The sequence below is a fragment of the Pungitius pungitius genome, chromosome 4 (assembly GCF_949316345.1).
Source record: "Pungitius pungitius chromosome 4, fPunPun2.1, whole genome shotgun sequence".
Classification (NCBI taxonomy): domain Eukaryota; kingdom Metazoa; phylum Chordata; class Actinopteri; order Perciformes; family Gasterosteidae; genus Pungitius; species Pungitius pungitius.
Window position 1 is genome coordinate 23,553,287 of NC_084903.1, and position 20,449 is coordinate 23,573,735.

The 20,449-nt window shown below is 41.7% G+C and overlaps 2 protein-coding genes and 1 long non-coding RNA gene across 3 annotated transcripts; all 3 read left to right on the forward strand.

Moving 5' to 3' along the window:
* The first annotated feature begins 436 nt into the window (after positions 1-436).
* Positions 437-4,677, forward strand: nqo1 (NAD(P)H dehydrogenase, quinone 1). Its single transcript, XM_037452718.2, has 6 exons — positions 437-578; positions 2,472-2,639; positions 2,741-2,871; positions 3,349-3,462; positions 3,815-3,916; positions 4,225-4,677. The coding sequence occupies exons 1-6, from the start codon at positions 575-577 to the stop codon at positions 4,564-4,566; spliced, it is 861 nt and encodes a 286-aa protein (XP_037308615.2). The 5' UTR covers positions 437-574; the 3' UTR covers positions 4,567-4,677.
* A 418-nt stretch (positions 4,678-5,095) lies between these two features.
* On the forward strand, positions 5,096-7,896 carry LOC119196798 (gamma-aminobutyric acid receptor-associated protein-like 2). The gene is made up of 4 exons (XM_037452719.2): positions 5,096-5,327; positions 6,577-6,632; positions 6,738-6,910; positions 7,663-7,896. The coding sequence occupies exons 1-4, from the start codon at positions 5,294-5,296 to the stop codon at positions 7,751-7,753; spliced, it is 354 nt and encodes a 117-aa protein (XP_037308616.1). The 5' UTR covers positions 5,096-5,293; the 3' UTR covers positions 7,754-7,896.
* Positions 7,897-17,580: 9,684 nt separating this feature from the next.
* LOC134127349 (uncharacterized) lies at positions 17,581-19,311 on the forward strand. Its single transcript, XR_009956067.1, has 3 exons — positions 17,581-17,641; positions 17,719-17,842; positions 18,651-19,311. It is a non-coding gene; the product is annotated as an uncharacterized LOC134127349 (long non-coding RNA).
* The last annotated feature ends 1,138 nt before the right edge of the window (positions 19,312-20,449 follow it).

The following is a 20,449-nucleotide window of genomic DNA, read 5'->3' on the forward strand; positions in this document are numbered from 1 at the left end:
AAAACTGCATGCATAAATATGCATGTGTATTAAACGGTATTTTGCAAAGGTTTTCTGCTTGAGTGGCCCAGTCAGACCCACCACAGAGCACCTGGTGAAAGGTGACGTTGAGCACGCGGACAGAACGCCGCCTTCCCGCCGCTTCTCTTCTAACGAGGTGAAATTCAGTCGGATTAACGAGTTTATCAAACCACATGACCCCGCCGGATAATCCCTTGAAAGTGCCCCAAACATTCTTTTCCAGGCCAAATGAAACCAATCTTATCACTTAACGAGTCGTAGCACGCAGGCGCGCGCACGCACGCACACACACACACACACACACGCACGCACACACACACACACACACACAAACTCTCCTCCTTTTCAAAGCAATCAACCAAACCGGTCCTATGGTGTGACAGCGGACATTTTTTTCTTCTTCTTCTTCCTGTCTGGTGTGCAGCGGTGCCTCTGAGAGACGTGCGCTCCGTATCTCTGTCGTGCATGTTTCTCACGCAAAGAAGGCCCCGCGCTCTATAAGAGCCGCCGGGACGCGCGTCCCCGCCGCAGACGGGTCCAGAGGACGCGCACCATGGGTAAGACTCTTCTTCATCTACCGGCTTCACTTCCTCGATCCCTGCCGCGGATAAAATGTGATGCTTGTTTGTTTGTTTGTTTGTTTGTTTTGGGGGGTGTTAAGTGAACAAAAATATAGTTGGTAATAAAATAGCAGAATTCTAATCATTTGTGTGGGAGACCAGTTCATGAATTCATCATTCTGTCGGTTTCTCTGCTGCTGCTAGCACGCAAAACAGGATTTGGGCAAACTTGCTAAACCTGAATATCACAGCTGTAGATAAATAGCATTTTTTAGATGTTTTAAATTGTCTCTGCACAAACTGAACTTTAGTCCAAAGTTGATTTTCCAAAAGTTTTTTGTGAACATAATGGTTAAATTAAGAACACACAGCCGGAACCAACCATCTTGATTTGATAATTAGGACAACTCATTAATTAAATATGTAACGTTAGGGCTTAATCATTTAGAATCTATAATATTCTCTTAAACAAAATTTAGAAAAAGTAATTTCTATTTTAGAGAATAGTGTCACTAATACTTTGTTACATTATCAGTATAGGACGGTATGGTATATTTATGTGAAAAGTTCATAATGAATGTAGTAAAGTTGTAAACAATTGCTTCTGAGATGTGTAACAGAACATGTGAATTAGGTGTGGTACTTGTGTGTATATATGTATACACAGGGGCGGATGGTGTATACGGGCGATTTGGGCAACGCCCCACCAACTGGGAGAAAAGGGGGGGGGTTCAACAAATTCTATCACAGCAAAAGTAGTTTTCAGTGTTCTAGACATTTTATCTGTCATTGTCCAATCAGATTCGTCAGATTCAGGTCACGTTTCAAATGGTCCCGCCTCTCTCGGGGCGAATTCATTGACGTGGAGAATTGCCCAAGCATTCTCCCGTTGACTCTCATGTTAAAACTTTTTTTTTTCGAAAATCAAGCCTTCGATGCATTTTCAATGAGGATTTGGGGCTCGCACTTACGCGCTTGCGTCATACGTCACTGAGCAAAGAGAGCGAGGGGGGGGATATTTTTGATCAAGTAGCTACTATTAGAATCACATTCTGTTAACTTGTTAGAATGTTAACTTGTGTATAATTCCCAATTTCTATTGATGTATTTGCACTTAATCTTGCTAAATTCTACAAGGCAAATAAATTAAAGTTAAAACTTTTTCCTTGGCCCCATTTGCCTTTGTAAGAAAATGTTCTATTTTGTCTTTATTATTTTGTCAGAATGCACCAGAATGCTTCGTTTGTATGTGAAAAAAAAAAACTTTATTTACCCCCCCTACAATAAAATTCACCAGCCTCCATTGTATATACATATATATACTCCTATATATATAATAATAACGATGTAGTATAACATGTACTAAATGTGTCAAATGAATAACCTATGAGGTATGGTGCAGCTATAGAACAAATAATACAAAAAATAAATATTATCGTAGAATGAACGTCAAATCAAGCAGCTCACGGAATAATAACACCTTTATTTTGCAGGGAATAACTCGAGAGAACAGTGATTTCCTCATAGACTTCTATAGGACCAGAGGAGTCGCCCCCTGGTGGACAATAGAGAGACTGCAGCTTTAAGCTTTGGCTTGATCTCAACAGGCCGCAGGTTGCTGCCGCTAATTAAAGTGACATTATGCAACAATTTCAACCTTAAAAACAGCCTAACATGGAGAGTGGCGCTACAAAATACAATCTTGCGCTCTAGAAAAGCAGAAATGTTTATATATATGTATGTGTGTGTGTATGTATGTATGTATGTATGTATGTATGTATGTATGTATGTATGTATGTATGTATGTATGTATGTATGTATATAAATATGTATATTACAGTGTGTGTGTGTGTGTGTGTGTGTGTGTGTGTGTGTGTGTGTGTGACACAGCTCAGAAGACGGCACTGATTGTGTACGCCCACCAGAATCCGGGTTCCTTCAACGCCGCCGTGCGTGACCTGGTGACGCTGGAGCTGGCGGCGCAGGGCTTCAGGGTCCTAGTGTCCGACCTGTACGCCATGAACTTCAGAGCCAACTCCACGCAGGACGATATCATCGGTGACTCTCTCATGCAGACACAAGTGTTGGCAGATTCATTTTCTGTTTTTTGTATTTTCGTGGGATGTGCTGCCATGCTGACGGAGTTGTGATGTGTTCAGGTGACCTCAGGAATCCAACGCTGTTCCAGTACGGAGAGGAGACCATGTGCGCCTGGATGGAAGGCCGCCTTAGCGATGACATCCAAGCCGAGCAGCGCAAAGTGGAGGAGGCGGAGCTTATCATCTTCCAGGTCGGAGGTCACTCACATTGCAACCGTTGCTCCCAGGCAGCAACTTCATCTTGTGAATAGTGAAGTTGATGCTGAAATTGCTGCATTCTGTGTAGTGACCACCAGGGGGCGACTCCTCTGGTCCCATAGAAGTCTATGAGACAATGACTCTACTTCTCTCTGGATTTATTGTAAACAGTAGTTTACGAGTTTATGGTCTCAGTCTCTAGTTTCAAGTCTTCTTCAATACAGCATGATGTTCATTTAGCGAATTATGCTCCATTTAGAGTCAAACAGACCATAAAGCAGGGGATGCTTTAGGGCGGGGCTTACTGTGCTTGACAGGTCTCTACCAGACTGCTGTCTGTGTTTTTGTTTTAGAAATGTTTAGATACACAGATTTAATTGAGAAAATAAGCAAATACAGAATTAAATTAGGAGGGAATAAAACAATACATATGAAAAAAGATAAATATCACTTTGTGTTTCTCCTCAAAGTTCCCTTTGTACTGGTTCAGCGTGCCGGCCATCATGAAGGGCTGGATGGACCGAGTTCTCACTCAAGGCTTCGCCTTCTCCCTGGAAAAGATGTACAATAATGGAATATTCAAGGTCAGTCTCTTTTATCTGAACAGAACATATCTTCAATTAATACAGAGACAACTGTCACTTTATATGTATCATCACTAATAAACGGTAAAATATTTGTAAATGAGTTTGTAGTTATTTGACTACAGAATTTATTAGAGGGTTACAAGGGTTAGGGTTAGGGGGGATTTGATATCATTAATGTTATCAATCAACAATTGACCATTTCTTTATTATGATTATTATAAAGTTTCACAGAGGATAAGAGATTGCAATGTTTCTTAATGTGCAGTATTTGTCAGAAAGTTAAACTTCTGTTATAGATAATGTAATACATCATTAAAACCGTTTTACTGTATTTTTTTTTCCTGCAAAGGATAAGAAAGCTATGTTGTCTTTCACTACTGGAGCCACACAGACAATGTTCCAGCCGGATGGAATCAACGGCGACATCAACATCGCGCTGTGGCCTCTGCAGGTGAAACGACACGTTTACTCTCGCGTGAACCCACGACGTCATCGCTACGTCACGGCGTTAGCCCGGAGGCGGAGACAGAGGAAGGACCGAAGCAAACACCAATCAGAGTAGTGGATCATCATCAAATCATCAAATCCCCACACTTCACCTTTCGTACGATGAGGGATGCGAAGTTGTGTTTGAACATACTCCAGTAATTGAAAGTACACGTGACCTTGTGGTAAACACCACGTTCTGTGAACTAATGTCTTTGGCGAAATGCAATGATAGAATCCATCTTACTCATTGGTCCGTTGTTTTTGTTTCAGAACGGCACTTTGCACTTCTGCGGATTCCAGGTCCTCGCTCCTCAGATATTCTGGGGTCCGGCCCACTGCCCGGCCGCCGTGCGAACCACGATGCTCGACGGGTGGCGAGCCCGGCTCAAAGGACTGCTGGCGGAAAAGCCCTTGACCTTTGCCCCCTGTGAGCTGTTTGACCTCAGCTTTCAGGGCGGGTTTCTGCTCTGGCCCAAAGTGAGGGAGGAGCGGGAGTCGCAGCCGTACGGCATCACCACGGGACACCACCTGGGGAAGCCTCTGCCGCCCGACAACCAGATCAGAGCCCCGCCTGCTGATGAAGGAAGTGACGAACCAGGCCGCGGCAGCTAGAAGCGCTCTCATGCGGACGCCAATGTTCAGAAACCGAAGCTAAAATAATAAAAAAAAACATTTGGATAACCGAAACATGTACATTTTTTACTTTTTAACATGCTGAAGACAGAAGGCCAAAAGTGAATGTAGTATGTAGTACACTGTAGTAGACTATTCTATACACTAACATATCATATACATATAATCAATATAACATAATAATAAAATGATCAAGAAGTGGGTCGTTAATGAAACTAGTTGTTATAGCAGCCTTAGGCGATATAATATTGTACAACATGGTATGTTTATGCTCTTCAAAGTGGGTAGAACCAAATGTAACCAGCAGGTTAACTAGGTCAAACTCACCCTGAAAAGTCACGAAATCGACGTGAATATTGTACATCAAAAGACAGTAGATATGCTATCTATTAACCTAAATTAATATGTGTATCTTTGTCCAATGATTTAAGTGTAAAGGGGGACATTGTCTCCTTTGCTCTCTTTCCTCACACCCCTCTCTCGGGGAATGGAACCGTCCCAGTGTGACGTCACGCCGCCGGGGCAGCAGTCGGATCGCGGAGAGGAGGTTGTTGTTTTGTTGCTGTGGGGTAGACAGCTGTTCTCTGACCGCCTCGTGCCTCCACTTTAACGGTCATTTTAAATAAACGTATTCAGGGCAAAGCTTCATTCTTCGGGTTCACCACCGCCTCCGTCTGCATCGAGCGAAGGATCGAGCCCCGGAAACATGAAATGGATGTTCAAAGAGGATCACTCCTTGGGTAATAAATAAATCTGCACGCAATCACAATGCCGTCAAGTTAAATCCGTATTTTGTGCGAGTGATGGTTCAAAGTTCAGTGGATCCCTCCGCGGCCCGTCCTTCGGGCGTTTGCTCGTTGTTTTTAAGCTAACGTTAGCCGTACTGACACATCCAGCCGTTAATTGGTGACGTCAGATCAGGTGGACTCGGTCCCGTCCAGAGAAGCGAGCCCCGCCGGGCCTTCGGTGGGTGTTTCTCCGTTCCCCGGCGGGCTGACGGTGGCCGGTGACCCGGAGGAGACGCGTTAAGCTGCCAAAGCCTCCATCCGAGACTCAGGGTGGTCCCGGGAGGGCAGGTGCAGGCCCGCAGGCTGCTCTCAGCTCACATTTAAGTCTTTTGTATCAATATATCGATTACTGTTTCACACTAGAGTGAAGGCGAATTTTAAGTGCTTTAAAACATTAAACTTTGTCTAAAGTAGCACACTCTCTAACGTTATTTGTGATGAAACAGTCAGTTGATATGAAATCATATCTGTTATTGTAATTACTCAGCATTCATGGTCTACTTGTACTTCCTGTTGACATGTCAGCTGCTGTTTATCAGACTTAAAATACTCAGTTTACATGTTTATTGACGAGCACATTTTACATGTTTGTTGTTATTTAGTTGAGGAATAAAATGTCGCTTTAAATCGCGTCATTTTCAAGTGTTAAAAATATTAAAAGTGCAAAAACGTTGGCATCTCTGCAGTGTTATTATTGAGAGTGATAAGCCTTCATTACCCATAATGCCCCTCTTCTTCCGGTGAAAAGGAGGCTGTTCTTTATTCAGATCAAATTACAGTTCGTTGGTTGTCAATATGCACAACAAAACCTGGTGGAAAAAGTAAGCATCAGCATCAGCTAGTGTTATAAACATTCAAATAAGAACATTTAAATAAAGAATGAGAGTTAACATCAATAGGTTTGATACAAAATACAACATTTCCTCAGTTATATCCTTAAAATGTTTGACATTTGTTTGATAAGTCATTTGAATAATCTTCTAGTTATTAATTCACTGACTCTTTCAGCAGCATGAATGAATTTAACTTTAATTTAATCACCTAGTAAATTAATTGAGTTCTCAGTGATCTTCTGCAGTCCAGCTGGTAAATCAACCAGTGTCCATCAGTGGTTTGTCCGTTTGAGTCCGTACGGAACAGGAAGTTTAACACAAGATATATTTGTGAAATCATCAACTAACGCCGCCTTTTGTCCTTCCAGAACATCGATGCATAGAATCAGCCAAAATCCGCAACAAGTACCCTGACCGGGTCCCAGTGAGTGAACCGCCTGCAGATTTAGTCTATTTCGACCTGCCGCTCTGTAACCGAGACCTCTCTCTGTGTGTGTGTGTGTGTGTGTGTGTGTACCCGCCCCATCAGGTGATTGTGGAGAAAGTGTCGGGCTCACAGATCGTGGACATCGACAAGAGGAAGTACCTGGTCCCCTCTGACATCACAGTGGCTCAGTTCATGTGGATCATCAGGAAACGCATCCAGCTGCCCTCTGAGAAAGCCATCTTCCTGTTTGTGGACAAGACGGTGCCTCAGTCCAGGTCAGGGGCGCTTCTCATTATCAGTCATTCAAAAGGATTCAACCTGAGCGTATTGAAAGATTCTGTAAAATCAGCTTTCACCTCATTCAACATGAAGTTCTTTTAGGCTATGACTTACTTCTTTATTAAAGGAAATGTCAAACGGTAGCAACATGACATCTTTTTACGAGCACACAGCGTCGTCTTCAATATGCATCATTCTTCTAAACCCAAATATGTTTTATTTGAGGTCGTAAACGATAAAGAACCCAGTATCTGAGAAGCGAATACTTGGTATTTCAGGGACACAGTAAGTCATTGACGATCACCACATCACAGAGTCTACATGCTCATAAAAGGTAGTCGAGATAAAACACAAGTCAAATCACATTCATGGCTTTTATCAGCAGGACCTTTGTTCAATTGCAGTCTCTCTTTGCTGCGGGACTTTTAATCTCACTAATTGAACCGTGTCACTGCTTCTCCTTCATGATGCCGGTTAGAGAAAGTTAATGTTTGTTGTAATAAATGGCTCAAAGGAGCCGACATAAGATATGCAGGTAGAGGTGAGGGATGTTTTACTTTGGTTTTGACTGAATAGAAACCTGGAGAATGACGTAGAGAATATGCCGAGCACTAGAATAATCCTCACTTATGGTACTACTTATGAATAAAACAGCTAAATACATTAGCGGAAGGTTCCTGAGCCTCGCCAAGTGCTTATGATCAATCACGGCGATCAATAACGCCGCAGCCTCCTCTCCGCGTTGCAGCATCACGATGGGGCAGCTGTACGAGAAGGAGAAGGACGAGGACGGCTTTTTATACGTGGCCTACAGCGGGGAGAACACCTTCGGCTTTTAAGAGCAGACGCCGCGACCCCGAGCCGGCGCCGCACCCGTCCCCCTCATCCAATCACAGCCCTCACTCAGAGCCCCTGGAGAAGCCGCGGGGGAAACCCCACAGAGATTCAGAGACATGGAGGTACGGGCGGAGCGCTCACCTGACCGGACGCAGCGCTCCGCCTCGTCGGCTCCGGCCCGAGCTGCACCACTTCCCAAAAGATCCATAGATTCAGCTGTGTGTAGTGTGTTACAATTCTATTATTATTATTATCATCATTATTATTATTATTATTATTATCATTGTTTGTTGTGATCATTTTTCGAAGGAGCTTTAAATATTTTTATTTTTCGACATTTGAATTGAATGAATGCTTTTTAGTTATGCTTTCCTCTTTGAAGACAATATTTAAAAGAACATTACATTTAAATATTTGAAATTAAATTAGGATGACCTAACCAATAAAAATCCTAAAATTCAGTACGGCTGTGTTTTCTTTTCAAATTAACGATGGGTATTAGTTGTATTTTTGTGAAGTATTAATATATACTATTTCTTCATAAACATAATAACCAAAAGTCAATTTTCAAATAACGGTAATTTTCTGTTTTTCCCAATTCTACTGAATGAAGAATAATTTAATAATCTAAATACCAGTTTATATGAAATCAAAGGTGTCTTCATGCTGAATCCCACCAGGTGGCAATAGTGAGTTACCTTTAAAAATAAAACATTAAAAACCACATGAGCTGCTAGTCTGCAGCAGATAAAGTTTTAATTTGAGTTTGTTCAGCTTTAAATGAAATGAATGAGATTATTACAATCCATACATGAAATTAAAGATTGCTGAGGGAACGTCATTAAAAAATGTTGCAATGAAAATTAATGAATCATTTACTAAAATGTAATTCTACTAGTTTAAAAAACAAGTCAAAGTCTTGAAGAAAATCTGAATGAGAAACTTACTCCAAAAGTACATTCAGTACATTTAGAACTCAAATCCTTTACAATCCTGAGGTTCCTGTATTTCACTCAACTATTTCTTGCTGCTTTATAATTCTACTACACTTCACATTAGAAGGAAATATAAACATTAGTTGTTATTAATATTAATACACAATTTAAAACAACTAACATGTTATGAATAGAATAATTCAGTACTAATATGTTTTTTATTCTGAAATTGGTCCTTCTGCAAATTGAGTAGTTTTACTTTGAGTACATTTTGATGCAAATGCTTCATAAAGACAGAACTCATATTTGTGACAGCATTTTAATGTCTTAACTAAGATTACATTTAGTAAAATCTATCATGCTTTGCTCGTCCTTTATTCTCAATTCTCAATATACCATAAAACAATTTCATAGAATCCAGTTTGCACCAACAGGATGATGTCGGTATATTTAGAGAAGTGTTGGTAGTCTCACTCTAATTTGATCTTTCTGATCAACATGAGATACGACTGGGTAAAACGTATCTTTCAAAGTGTTAATTACCAAATTCGTATAATGCCATTGAAGAGACTGTAAAACCGACTCGGTAGTTTTCTTTTCCTCTTTTCACTTCTCCATTTCTCTGCAGCAGCTGTTCTTCGAACTAGCTGCACTCGCTTATTCTTAAAATCACAGGAAGAAAAAAGGAAGATCGTTCCTCTCAATCTTCTACCTGGAATCACATTTCTTGGACATCATTCTTCCCCAAAGGTCTTAGAACAGAAGTCCAAATTTTACATTGAAATATGTTGAATTTCATTCATTCAAGTTTTTACTTTATATTTTTTTAGATGTTCTCTTCATATTTCTCAAGTAAAACTATTCGCATTCAAGTAAGTACAAGTATAGTACTTTGTTACACAAGACAAAGAAAGACAGCAAATAAGTTACAGAATAGTCCAGCAGAAATATAAACATGCAAAATAACCTACAATTTCACTCATGTGGGCCTATATGATCATGAGGTCCGAATGCACACAGAATTGTACCAAATAATACACACTTGATGCAATTTTCATTGTTGTTTTGCAATAAAGGGGGATAATAGCCTTTTACTTATGTGTCCATCTTTAATGTACCCACCGTCATAGTCAGACACGGACAATAAGTCTACATAGCCGTGTGAAATCAATAATCAATGCTGTGATTTTACCATGTTGTTTTCATTAATATCGTGCTGTCAGTTAATACTGATACGAATGACATTTGTTAAATGTTCAAAAAGCTGGGCAGGAACAAGCTTGTTTTATTTATTACTATCATAGATAAATATTCCAGTATCTTATTTGTGGTATCGTATCGAAAGCATCGAGTATCGTAATATTTTGGCAGGTATAGTATCGAAGTCATAGTTTTGGTATCGTGACAACCCTAGTACTTAGTATATATTAGTATACTAACGATACCCTATATTTGCAACGTGACATCACTTCAATCCCAAATTCAATGGGACTTATCTGCCAAAATAACGTTTGTAGTGTGAAAGGTTTAAAACCTTCAATCGTGTTGTAAAATGTCCTTTTTGCTGAAAATACCTCTCTGTGTGTGTGTGTGCATGTGTATTTGTGTGTGTGCGTGTATGTGTGCCATTTAAGTATTGTTATATACAGAATTAAATTGGAAATACTCATGTGAATATGCGAAGTTACTTTCCACTTCTTTGGGGTTCCTCAGGGAATCAAACTCGGCCCGCTGCTCTTCTTCTTCACCCTTTTTTCTTATCTCCACCGTTTTTGTGTCAACGTTCCAGATGTATTCTTTATACCAAAAAGAAAAACGTATCTTCTCTTTTGCTGAATCAGGCGTCCATTAACATGGATCGAATAACGTTACTTCAGCAAATAACAGGAAGAAGAAAAGGGTACAAAATCTGTTCCGTGATTACATCATTTCGATCGTATAACCAGAATCATGAAGTACTAACTGTAGTTATTGCGAATTAATTCATCTTTGTGATAACGGTGTCAGTCTGTTCTCAGAAACGCTGATGAGACATTTCAGGAGGAGGAAGCTACGTGAAAATTAAATGATCTAAATAGTTCTTTTATTACTGATTTTATTCAGTAAAGAACAAAATGCCACTGAATGCAGGGAGACATACTACCTCATGAAGACATAGTACCTCATGGAGACATAGTACCTCATGGACTCATACTGTAGCGTTTGTGCGCAGCTCAGAGACATTTCTACATCCCTTCCCTTGTGATCTATCAAGGAAATCCTCTTCAGAGGATGAATGGAGGCCTTTGGAGACCTAGGCTGCATATTAAGGGTCCACAGAGCAGCTCCTTCGCGCTGCATCTTTTTTTAGTGAGTAAATGGGCTTCCATAGTTCTACGAATGCGTAACACTCAACAGAGACGATACAACAAATCACGCTTCATCTGCTACACTCACAGAAACAGAGGAAACCGCTCAAACCCGGTGCTGTCCCAACGATGGACGTCCCCTCACTGCCCTCAGTGGGACACACGATCCTCAGAAGCAGTTTGTGGCCGACATAACGCTACCAGAACCATGTTCTTCCCGGGCCGGCGCTCCTTGGTGGGACTGGTGGTCATGGGTCCAGGTTCGGGTTTCCTGGCGGATTGTAACTGTTGGGCTGCTGTTGCTCTCCATATGCATCTGTGTGACTTGTGAAGAGACCCTGACCAGTGATGAGACCCTGACTTGTGGCCCTGACCTGTGACGAGGCCCTGACCAGTGATGAGACCTTGACCTGTGATGAGACCCTGACCTGTGAACCTGACCTGTGATGAGCCCCAGACCTTTGATGAGACCCTGACCTATAATGAGACCCTGACCTGTGATGAGACCCAGACCTGTGAACCTGACCTGTGACGAGACCCTGGCCTGTGATGAGACCCTGACCGGTGATGAGACCCAGACCTGTTATGAGAAACTGACCTGTGATGAGACCCAGCCCTGTTATGAGACCCAGACCTGTTATGAGAAACTGACCTGTGACGAGACCCTGACTTGTGATGAGACCCTGACCTGTGATGAGACCCTGACCTGTGAACCTGACCTGTGATGAGACCCAGACCTGTTATGAGAAACTGACCTGTGACGAGACCTTGACCTGTAAACCTGACCTGTGACGAGACCCTGGCCTGTGATGAGACCCTGACCTGTGACGAGACCCTGGCCTGTGATGAGACCCTGACCTTTGATGAGACCCTGACCTGTGATGAGACCCAGACCTGTTATGAGAAACTGACCTGTGACCCTGACCTGTGATGAGACCCTGACCTGTGATGAGACCCAGACCTGTTATGAGAAACTGACCTGTGACCCTGACCTGTGATGAGACCCTGACCTGTGATGAGACCCTGACCTTTGATGAGACCCTGACCTGTGATGAGACCCAGACCTGTTATGAGAAACTGACCTGTGACGAGACCCTGACTTGTGATGAGACCCTGACCTGTGATGAGACCCAGACCTGTGAACCTGACCTGTGACGAGACCCTGGCCATTGATGAGACCCAGACCTGTTATGAGAAAGTGACCTGTGATGAGACCCAGACCTGTTATGAGAAACTGACCTGTGACGAGACCCTGACTTGTGATGAGACCCTGACCTGTGATGAGAAACTGGCCTGTGACCTTGACCTGTGATGAGACCCTGACCTGTGAACCTGACCTTTGATGAGACCTAGACATGTTATGAGAAACTGACCTGTGACGAGACCCTGACTTGTGATGAGACCCTGACCTGTGATGAGACCCTGACATGTGATGAGAAACTGACCTGTGACCTTGACCTGTGATGAGACCCTGACCTGTGAACCTGACCCGGTATGAGACCTAGACTTGTTATGAGAAACTGACCTGTGATGAGACCCTGACCTGTGATGAGACCCTGACATGTGATGAGAAACTGACCTGTGACCTTGACCTGTGATGAGACCCTGACCTTTGATGAGACCCTGACCTGTGATGAAACCCAGACCTGTTATGAGAAACTGACCTGTGACCCTGACCTGTGATGAGACCCTGACTTGTAATGAGGCCCTGACCTGTGATGAGACCCTTTATAGAGTTTTTGTTGTGGTTGTCAAAGGTTGTCCAGATGTTCATGTTTCTCATCAGACTGTTTGATATTAGATGGTAAATGTGTTAGATTATATTCATGGAATTTGTCTGATTATTATGTATCTAAACGCTCCAATGTAATGGGAAAATATATGTAACCCTTCAAATGTTTTGGGGATTGTGTGTCTCCTGATGTCTCCAGATGTCTCCAGATGTCTCCAGTCTCACGGCTGTAGTGTAACAATGAGCTGGTTCACATGTTGGATATAAGCAAGTTTTAATTCATTAAACAGAATGGCTCCTATCTATTCAACTTCATTAACAATGCAAATATATGTATGTAGAACATTATATTCTGTGAATGGCTTTTTTCTCTGAACAGAAATGTAGAAGCGAAAGCAGAAGAGGAAACACGCTTGCTGCTTTCTGAGAAAGCATCATGGGATGAATGGAGGTCTGTGAGACCTTGGCTGCATAAAGAGGAGCCTCCACAGAGCAGCTCTCCACCACAGAAGATCCAAGGCTGTGAACATGAAGACTCTCAACCCAGTCTCCAAAAAAAGCGTGAAATGGCTACGTTGGTCCACCGTGATAAACGTAGTCATGTTACGTTTTCCCCCAAAATAACGTTACTATGTTACGTTTCTTTTGGCCCATTCATTTACATTGCTTTGCAAATAGGTCACGTGACTATCAAGTTTCCCGGTAGCGAAAAGAAAAACATGGCGGACGGTCAGCATAATCTCCGTGAAAAACACAATATTTTAAGAAAGCATCAGCATTTGTATGCATTTCGATGGCATTTCTAGCGAGAAGTATGCGTTATTCTTTCATAATCTTCTATCAGAGACTGTAGAAGACCTTCCGTTTATTCGTTTCTGCGAAGATTTGAGTGTCCCTTTGGCAAAGCGTGGCTACGCAACGCCTTTAACGGCGCATTATTAAAAAAACACTTCCAGTGGGGGCGTTACCGTAAAGAAGCGTTCAGCCTTAAAGCCACTAATCGCCAAACAAAACAAACTCAAAGCACTCGAATCACATTATGACTTTTTAAACATAAATTCCGTTATTTTTATGAGTTTTCAATGAAAGAATGCATCATTTCCGGGGGTAGGCATGCCCGGGACATCCCGAATTATGGGCAATTTTGATTTGTCCAGCTTTTTGACAGCTCCAGTCCCGACTTCCAATCACAGCCTCCTAAATCAATGACGCGCCTAAAACTCTCGGATCGAACATTACGTCTTGTTTACATGGGAAAGGGGGGCGGGGCTTCGCCCTCAGAGCGGAGCGTCATTTCTCGCTCCACACGTCTCCTCTTTTTACTGGCCAGGAAAACGGGCGATCTATCCCACGTGGGTCTGGCTCCATTCCATTGGCTCTGACGAATCCATAGAGAGGCGGGACTTATAATTTGCCCGGCAAACGGAGAGATTTGAGCTGCATTGCTTCCACTGTGCGTGAAGTGGCCGTGAGGCCTCCACTAAAGTCTCTCTCTATTTGTTCTGCTTTACTCAATAAAAGTAAAACCTTTACAGATATACTGTCCACACACTAGGCTAACATAATGGAGACTTCCAGGCTTCGTCCTTTATGTTTTATGGGGATAAAGCCCCTGTAAGTAGTTTTTTCCCAAGCAAATCTGAGTTTCTTCTTTTTTTGTGTGTCCCATACAAATATCAAAATATATATACTGATTTTCACATCCAAACACACTCACTTATGTTCCCTTTTATCATGACAACAAGAAATTTCAAGATATACCTTTTGCTTTCATAAATCATACAGTTTTAGTGTGTAAATGCCCAGCAGTGTACGGTCCGAGGGCCCCTATCGGGCCACTTGTTAGATGGGTTTGATGGGTTACCGACTAAAATATATGCCCCCACCCCCTAACTTGATTTAGGTCTGTTGCCTCAGGGTAACTTGTAAATATAATAAGTCAAACAAGCAATGTAAGCATTAAGAAAGTAGTGCATTTTGAGCACATTAACCACAAATGGATTCAAACATAAATTCAAAAATATTAAACAAAGAAATGAAATGACCAACACTGTATGTACAAAATCCACATACAAAACATGTAAACTTAAAGGGCTTGTTTGTGTCAAATTTTATGGCATACACATTCAACTGGCCTACAATAACCTGAAGAATGTCTTAAAATACTGAAGGGGGGGACATGATATCATTAGAAATGTTATGCCAGAGGGAGCACAGAATGTATTGTGGGGTGTTCAACAAGGAGGATTTTCAACCTCTACTATGTCTCCATCCTCATCTTGATCGACAGACTCACTGTCACTATCATCAGACATGCGTTATCCTAGTTTTAGTGTGTAAATGCAATTTCCAGCATGAGACCTAAAAAACGCCTACAGGAATAAAAGGGTTAAACCAGATACAACTTGCTTGTTTGACTTATTTGACTTATTATATTTACAAGTTTCCCTGAGGCAGTTAGGGGGTGGGGGCATAAATTTTAGTCAGTAACCCATCCAACCCATCTTAAAACTCAGTCGAAGGAGTCTAACGCCGGAGTCACAGGGTGCAACAAAACTCTGTAGTGAAAAAAGTGAAGGCCGAGGCATGCTGGGTGAGGTGCGATCCCGGCCCTTTTGGGACAGTGTTGTGCCTGAACGCGTTCATAAACTTGTTGATATTTTGGGCGAACGTGAACTCAACGTACTGTATTAATGCCCGATGAACGTCACTGTTCTCGTTCATTCTGGTGTCTATGAACGGCGCGTTCGTTCAGCTTAACATCGTTCAATGGGGTACCAGATTTCTATAGAAAACACACCATAAACGCGCATTAATAAGTGTAGCAAAGAGGCGGCGTATAATAATTTTAAAGAGTTTATGAAGTTACTGACAAGGTCGGTGAGGATGGGAGGAATCTGACCTTTCTTTGCAAACATTTGCACCTTAATGATTACTGTCCTGTTTTTCTTTTAATAATTCCTTATTTAAAAAAGACCATTTAAGCAGCATGTGTTTGAGAATGTAGTGTAGGGGTAAACTCTGCAACTGCTGCTAGTGTGGAGTGAATAGACAGCAACATAGCATCAAAGAATCATTAGGGAAATGCTGTCCCCTCAATGCTAATGTAAACCCTGGTTGGATAAGGATTCAAATTGGATAAGAAGATTAAATCTGATGCATAGCTTCAGTGTTAAAACTGATAAAATAATTGCTGTCTGTGGTTCTGGGCTGTGGCAATAATTTAAAAAAAAAATAGCTCGCAGCAACGTATGGAAAAAAAGAACTGAACTAGTTCATTTTTTGGAACCGTGAACTTAGTTCAAATATTTTGAATTATGAACTGAACTAGTTCCTTTTTAAAATTTGTAAACTAAACTTTGAACTAGTTAATGTAGAAAGTAAACTTTCCCAACACTGGCTATAGGACCCCGGAAGATGATGAACTATGCCTGGGAAGGGCGAAGCCATGCCGGTACGAGCATGATGTGCAAATTAGTCGTCAGATCAAAGTATAGTAGTGATAGACTAATCGAACCATCTAACAAGTGGCCCGATAGGGGCCCCCGGACCGTACACTGCTGGGCATTTACACACTGTATGATTTATGAAAGCAAAAGGTATATCTTGAAATTTCTTGTTGTCATGATAAAAGGGAACATAAGTGAGTGTGTTTGGATGTGAAAATCAGTATATATATTTTGATATTTGTATGGGACACACAAAAAAAGAAGAAACTCAGATTTGCTTGGGAAAAAACTACTTACAGGGGCTTTATCCCCATAAAACATAAAGGACGAAGCCTGGAAGTCTCCATTATGTTAGCCTAGTGTGTGGACAGTATATCTGTAAAGGTTTTACTTTTATTGAGTAAAGCAGAACAAATAGAGAGAGACTTTAGTGGAGGCCTCACGGCCACTTCACGCACAGTGGAAGCAATGCAGCTCAAATCTCTCCGTTTGCCGGGCAAATTATAAGTCCCGCCTCTCTATGGATTCGTCAGAGCCAATGGAATGGAGCCAGACCCACGTGGGATAGATCGCCCGTTTTCCTGGCCAGTAAAAAGAGGAGACGTGTGGAGCGAGAAATGACGCTCCGCTCTGAGGGCGAAGCCCCGCCCCCCTTTCCCATGTAAACAAGACGTAATGTTCGATCCGAGAGTTTTAGGCGCGTCATTGATTTAGGAGGCTGTGATTGGAAGTCGGGACTGGAGCTGTCAAAAAGCTGGACAAATCAAAATTGCCCATAATTCGGGATGTCCCGGGCATGCCTACCCCCGGAAATGATGCATTCTTTCATTGAAAACTCATAAAAATAACGGAATTTATGTTTAAAAAGTCATAATGTGATTCGAGTGCTTTGAGTTTGTTTTGTTTGGCGATTAGTGGCTTTAAGGCTGAACGCTTCTTTACGGTAACGCCCCCACTGGAAGTGTTTTTTTAATAATGCGCCGTTAAAGGCGTTGCGTAGCCACGCTTTGCCAAAGGGACACTCAAATCTTCGCAGAAACGAATAAACGGAAGGTCTTCTACAGTCTCTGATAGAAGATTATGAAAGAATAACGCATACTTCTCGCTAGAAATGCCATCGAAATGCATACAAATGCTGATGCTTTCTTAAAATATTGTGTTTTTCACGGAGATTATGCTGACCGTCCGCCATGTTTTTCTTTTCGCTACCGGGAAACTTGATAGTCACGTGACCTATTTGCAAAGCAATGTAAATGAATGGGCCAAAAGAAACGTAACATAGTAACGTTATTTTGGGGGAAAACGTAACATGACTACGTTTATCACGGTGGACCAACGTAGCCATTTCACGCTTTTTTTGGAGACTGGGTTGAGACTCTGGTGCCTCTCTACCTCCTCCTCTGCATCCTGGGGTCCCTCTCAGCCGGTCAGTACCTCCTTTCCTCTGCAAAGCTTCTCAACTCTTTCACTTTTCTAAATGTTTACACTGTGGGTTTATTTTAGCACCGGCCGCCCTGTCGATGATGGAGGTTGAATGCTGTCTGCAACACGATAAGATCCACGTGCCCAAAAACAAGGTGATCCACATCAAGATGTCCTCAGGGGACTGCTCAATCAAGGCCATCATGTAAGTGAGCACACACCTTATAGCGTGCAAACACCTTATAGCGTGCACACACCTTATAGCGTGCACACATCTTATAGCGTGCACACATCTTATAGTGCGCACAAATCGTATAGCGTGCACACACCTTATAGTGTGCACGCACCTTATAGCGTATAGCAATTTCTAGGATGTAAATATGAATATTTTTATAAAGTCAGGTTCAAAATGTTTTATTCATTCTGTTAATAAAATAGTAACTAAATCTTGGAAAATCCTTTTACCACCTCATGAGACAGAAAATACTTATAAAGAAAATCTATTCATGAAAACTTTAAATAATAGAGAAAAATTGAACTAGAATGTTTAATAGATATATTTTAACATCTAATTTAAAACCACAATATTTCTTTAAGCAAAATATTGGCAAAAATATTTAGCACAAAATATAAATGATTAAAGTACTTTCAGGGGCGACAACAGTAGGTATAAATACAAGTACACGCATCAGTGGTAATAACACTTCTCCACCAGAGGAAGCTGTTGTGTCCCAAATGGAAAAAATACCATTCAAGCAAAATTGTAATGAATAATGTTAGTTATTGAGGTTTTACCGATATCGTTTGGTTCATCTTTTTACCCACATCTCAGTGTCTCCCCTTGAATACTTGTTTTTACTTTCTAACTTATTACATTAACAGCTGCCCTAGGCACTTTTACAAATTATTATAAAGTACATCTTTACCTCGACACCCAACAGCTTTTTAATGATGGTAATTTATGCAAATGTGTGTGTTACTAACAATGTACACTATGTGTGTGTTTCTTGCAGAATCACAACTGAAAAGAGGAAGTTTTGCATCGATTCTGAATCGACTTTTGCAAAGAGACAGTTGGCAGCATTTCAGAAGCGACTTGGTACTACTACAACTGCTGGTACTTCACGTCCCAGAAATGTAATGACGTCCAGCTCCTTTGTGCTTCGTGATGCCACGCAGAGCACAACCATTCACCGATGATCACACAGAAAACCAACCAAACGTTTATGTGCTATTGAAATGTATTTTTATATGTCAAACAGGACATGACTCAATATTCATCACTCTGCAAATGACTCCTGTGTTTTAATGTATTACTTTCAGATGACAAGATGTATAAATGCTACAAGCTGTACAAGCCCTTTCAAAATAAAAGCTTTATTTTTTGCATTAAATGTTCAGCTCTCCTTATTTTGGAGGAACAAAGACGAAGGCAGAGCAAAACGATGTCATTTAAAAAAGGGAAATGTCCACTTCGACAGGTTGAAGGTACTCGTGTATAATAATGGAGTACTTTCCTTCAGTATTTCCATTCTTTGCTTCTTTAGGCTCAGAAAAGAGGAGGCGTAGGATAACAGGTGCCTGTCAGTGAATTCATAATGTCTCCATTGTTTGTGGTCTGAGGGGAAGTGATGGTGCCACCGGTGCATCGTGTATTCTTTTATAATACGGGTAGATGAAATCAAGCGCTCTGATTGGTTGAGAGTGAGTCACAGGGTGTACTGAATTGAGCCATAATGTACCTGTTTCAGTGCGGTGATCAAAATATAAAATAAAAATGAATGTCAATCGCCTGGCTAATCATCAACCACTTTCTGTAGGCTGCTGAAATGCGATACACAAAGTTTGGTGTCTACAACTTGTGTTGTGCTGAAAGGCAGCTGTTAACTTAAAATGTCACGGACAACTGTATCATAAAAGAAATAAGGTTTGCCAATCCTACCCATATTAACCCATTATTTACGATAAAGTACAGCCTCTCGTACATTATTGCCTAAATCTTTTAGATATATTTATCTACAGCAGGGGGGGCAAACTTTTTGACTCACGGGCCACAATGGGTTCTAAAATTTGACATAGGGGCCGGGAACAAATGGATGAGGCGTTTGTGTGAGTTGATATAAATGACATGTGAAAAATCATTACATGAAAGGCTTTGGCTTTTAACAAGTAGCAAAGCATTTATTTTCAAGGATATTTAACAAATTTCCAAGGGTGTAAAGCTCCGCCGACTTCATGAGGACAAGAGACCTAAACGCAACACTTTGTTGTCTTTGTCTGTTTACTTGCAAGGCTTTTGATACGACCAACGGACCTTTATTGTTGCTTGTCCCAACAAAAGAGACCCCTTAACGTCCTACAATCAGTGCAATACATTATTTGTAGGCTGGATCATGAACCAGCCATTCTCAACAGCCCAGGTAGCCAGCAGACTCGATCGTATTGCGGCTGAGTGTTGGCTAGTTCGGCTGTGTTCCGGCTCGATGCGGCCAGATGTAAGCCAGCTTTGGCCCATTTCATTCATGCCATATCTGGCCCAAATGTTACCGGTACAGATATGGCCCTATTCTGGCTCAGACATGGCCACCGGGTTTATCGGCAACCAGCACTGAAACAAGCTCTGGCCCGTTGATGGCTGCCAAACCTGGGCCAGATCAGGCAATGTAAAATTGGGCCTAAACTGGTTGAGACATGGCAGCCAGGTTTATCGACAAGCAGCACTGAAACAGGTTCTTGGCCGTTGATGGCTTCCAGACCTGGGTTGAATCTGTCATTATAGCAACGGGCCTAAACTGGTTGAGACATGGCAGCG